Here is a 1,299-nt window from a genome sequence, read left to right on the forward strand (position 1 = left end):
AGAGGTTTTTAAAGCGTTTTTGAGTACAGAAACACTCTCTTGTCGTCAAATCCGTGATCTTTTGAATCACCTCCACAGCCCTCAAATTACTCTCTCGTAGATATTGAGGGTATGTCTTATTTCGAAATCACCAAGGCTGAGGACTTGGAAGATATACATGTACTATAAATAACGTGTATTGTGTAATGTCTCTGTATGTGTTTGTGCGTGTATATATATATATATATATGTGTGTGTGTGTGTGTGTGTGTGTGTGTGTGTGTGTGTGTGTGTGTATGTACGTCTGCGTGTGTGTAGTTGTGTGTGCATGTACGCGTGCGTTAACGTGTATTTCACTTTGACAACGTTTCCTTGCGTTGGAGTGAGTGTACATCTCTTAGCAATTCCACACTTTCTTGTACTCTTTAATGAATTCGTGTGTCTTTAAATAAAATCTGCATCATCGTGACAGCATATTAATTGTCTGTTATTATCTGTCTATCCTTCTCCTCCATAACACGTCTTTATAAAAGTGAATCTACATCTGTCTTTTCTCCAGTAAGACGAGCGACCATCTCTCCAAGCCTGGTCATCCTCCAAGCCAAGTTTCCCCCTCCCTCTAACTATTCCTCTCTCTGCATCTTCCTCATCCTCCTCCTCGCCCTGCGCCTCATCGCCCTCCTCCTACTGAAGCTCTTGTTACGTTTCTTCTTGTCTTTGCCTCGCAGACGGCGCCTTTTCTCGCGGTTCCGGAATCGCCTTCTGCGCATGCGTCGCTTCTTGTTGGGGCCTTTCTTGTAGCACACTTGGTCACAGCGGCACTTCTTGATCCACATGTAGTTGAACGTTTTCCGCACGCCTCCCGAGCACTGGGGATTGAAAATGAAATTTAAAAAAAATAGCCTTTCGTCTGGATTTTCAAGTTACTCGCTTTGTTTTTTTTTTTTTCTAATTACCTTTTTTTGTCTAGTTTTTGAAGTTAGCCGCCCTCTATGCCTAGTTTTCCAAATTAGTTTTTCAAGTTACCTTCTTCGTCTATTTTTTTTAAGTTACCTTCTTCGTCGAGTTTTGGAAGTGACTTTCTTCGTCTAGTTACCTTTTTCGTCGAGTTTTTCAAGTTATTTCTCAAATATTTCAAAGGGTTCGACGTGAAAGGGAACAGAACTGTAGATTGTAGATAGTTTCACAGTTTATTGACATAGTTACGATATTTTAGGAAGCGGTCATCATTGACCTGCCTGCCTAGTGTTATTCGACCAATATTATTTGCAAGACGTTGTTCGTCTGTTTTCGAGTCTTCATTTATCACCCCCCCCCCAA

The 1,299-nt window shown here is 41.3% G+C and overlaps 1 protein-coding gene across 1 annotated transcript in view; it reads right to left on the reverse strand.

The window, feature by feature from the left end:
• Window positions 1-336: 336 nt before the first annotated feature.
• The window catches only part of LOC101859727 (CCN family member 2), a gene marked incomplete at its 5' end in the record, with an annotated part of 18,746 nt that continues 17,783 nt past the window's right edge, over window positions 337-1,299 (reverse strand). The window contains 1 exon segment of the mRNA XM_013086705.2: window positions 337-848. Within this exon segment, the coding sequence (XP_012942159.1) occupies window positions 603-848 (246 nt within the window).

Source organism: Aplysia californica, unplaced genomic scaffold (assembly GCF_000002075.1).
Source record: "Aplysia californica isolate F4 #8 unplaced genomic scaffold, AplCal3.0 scaffold00493, whole genome shotgun sequence".
NCBI lineage: Eukaryota > Metazoa > Mollusca > Gastropoda > Aplysiida > Aplysiidae > Aplysia > Aplysia californica.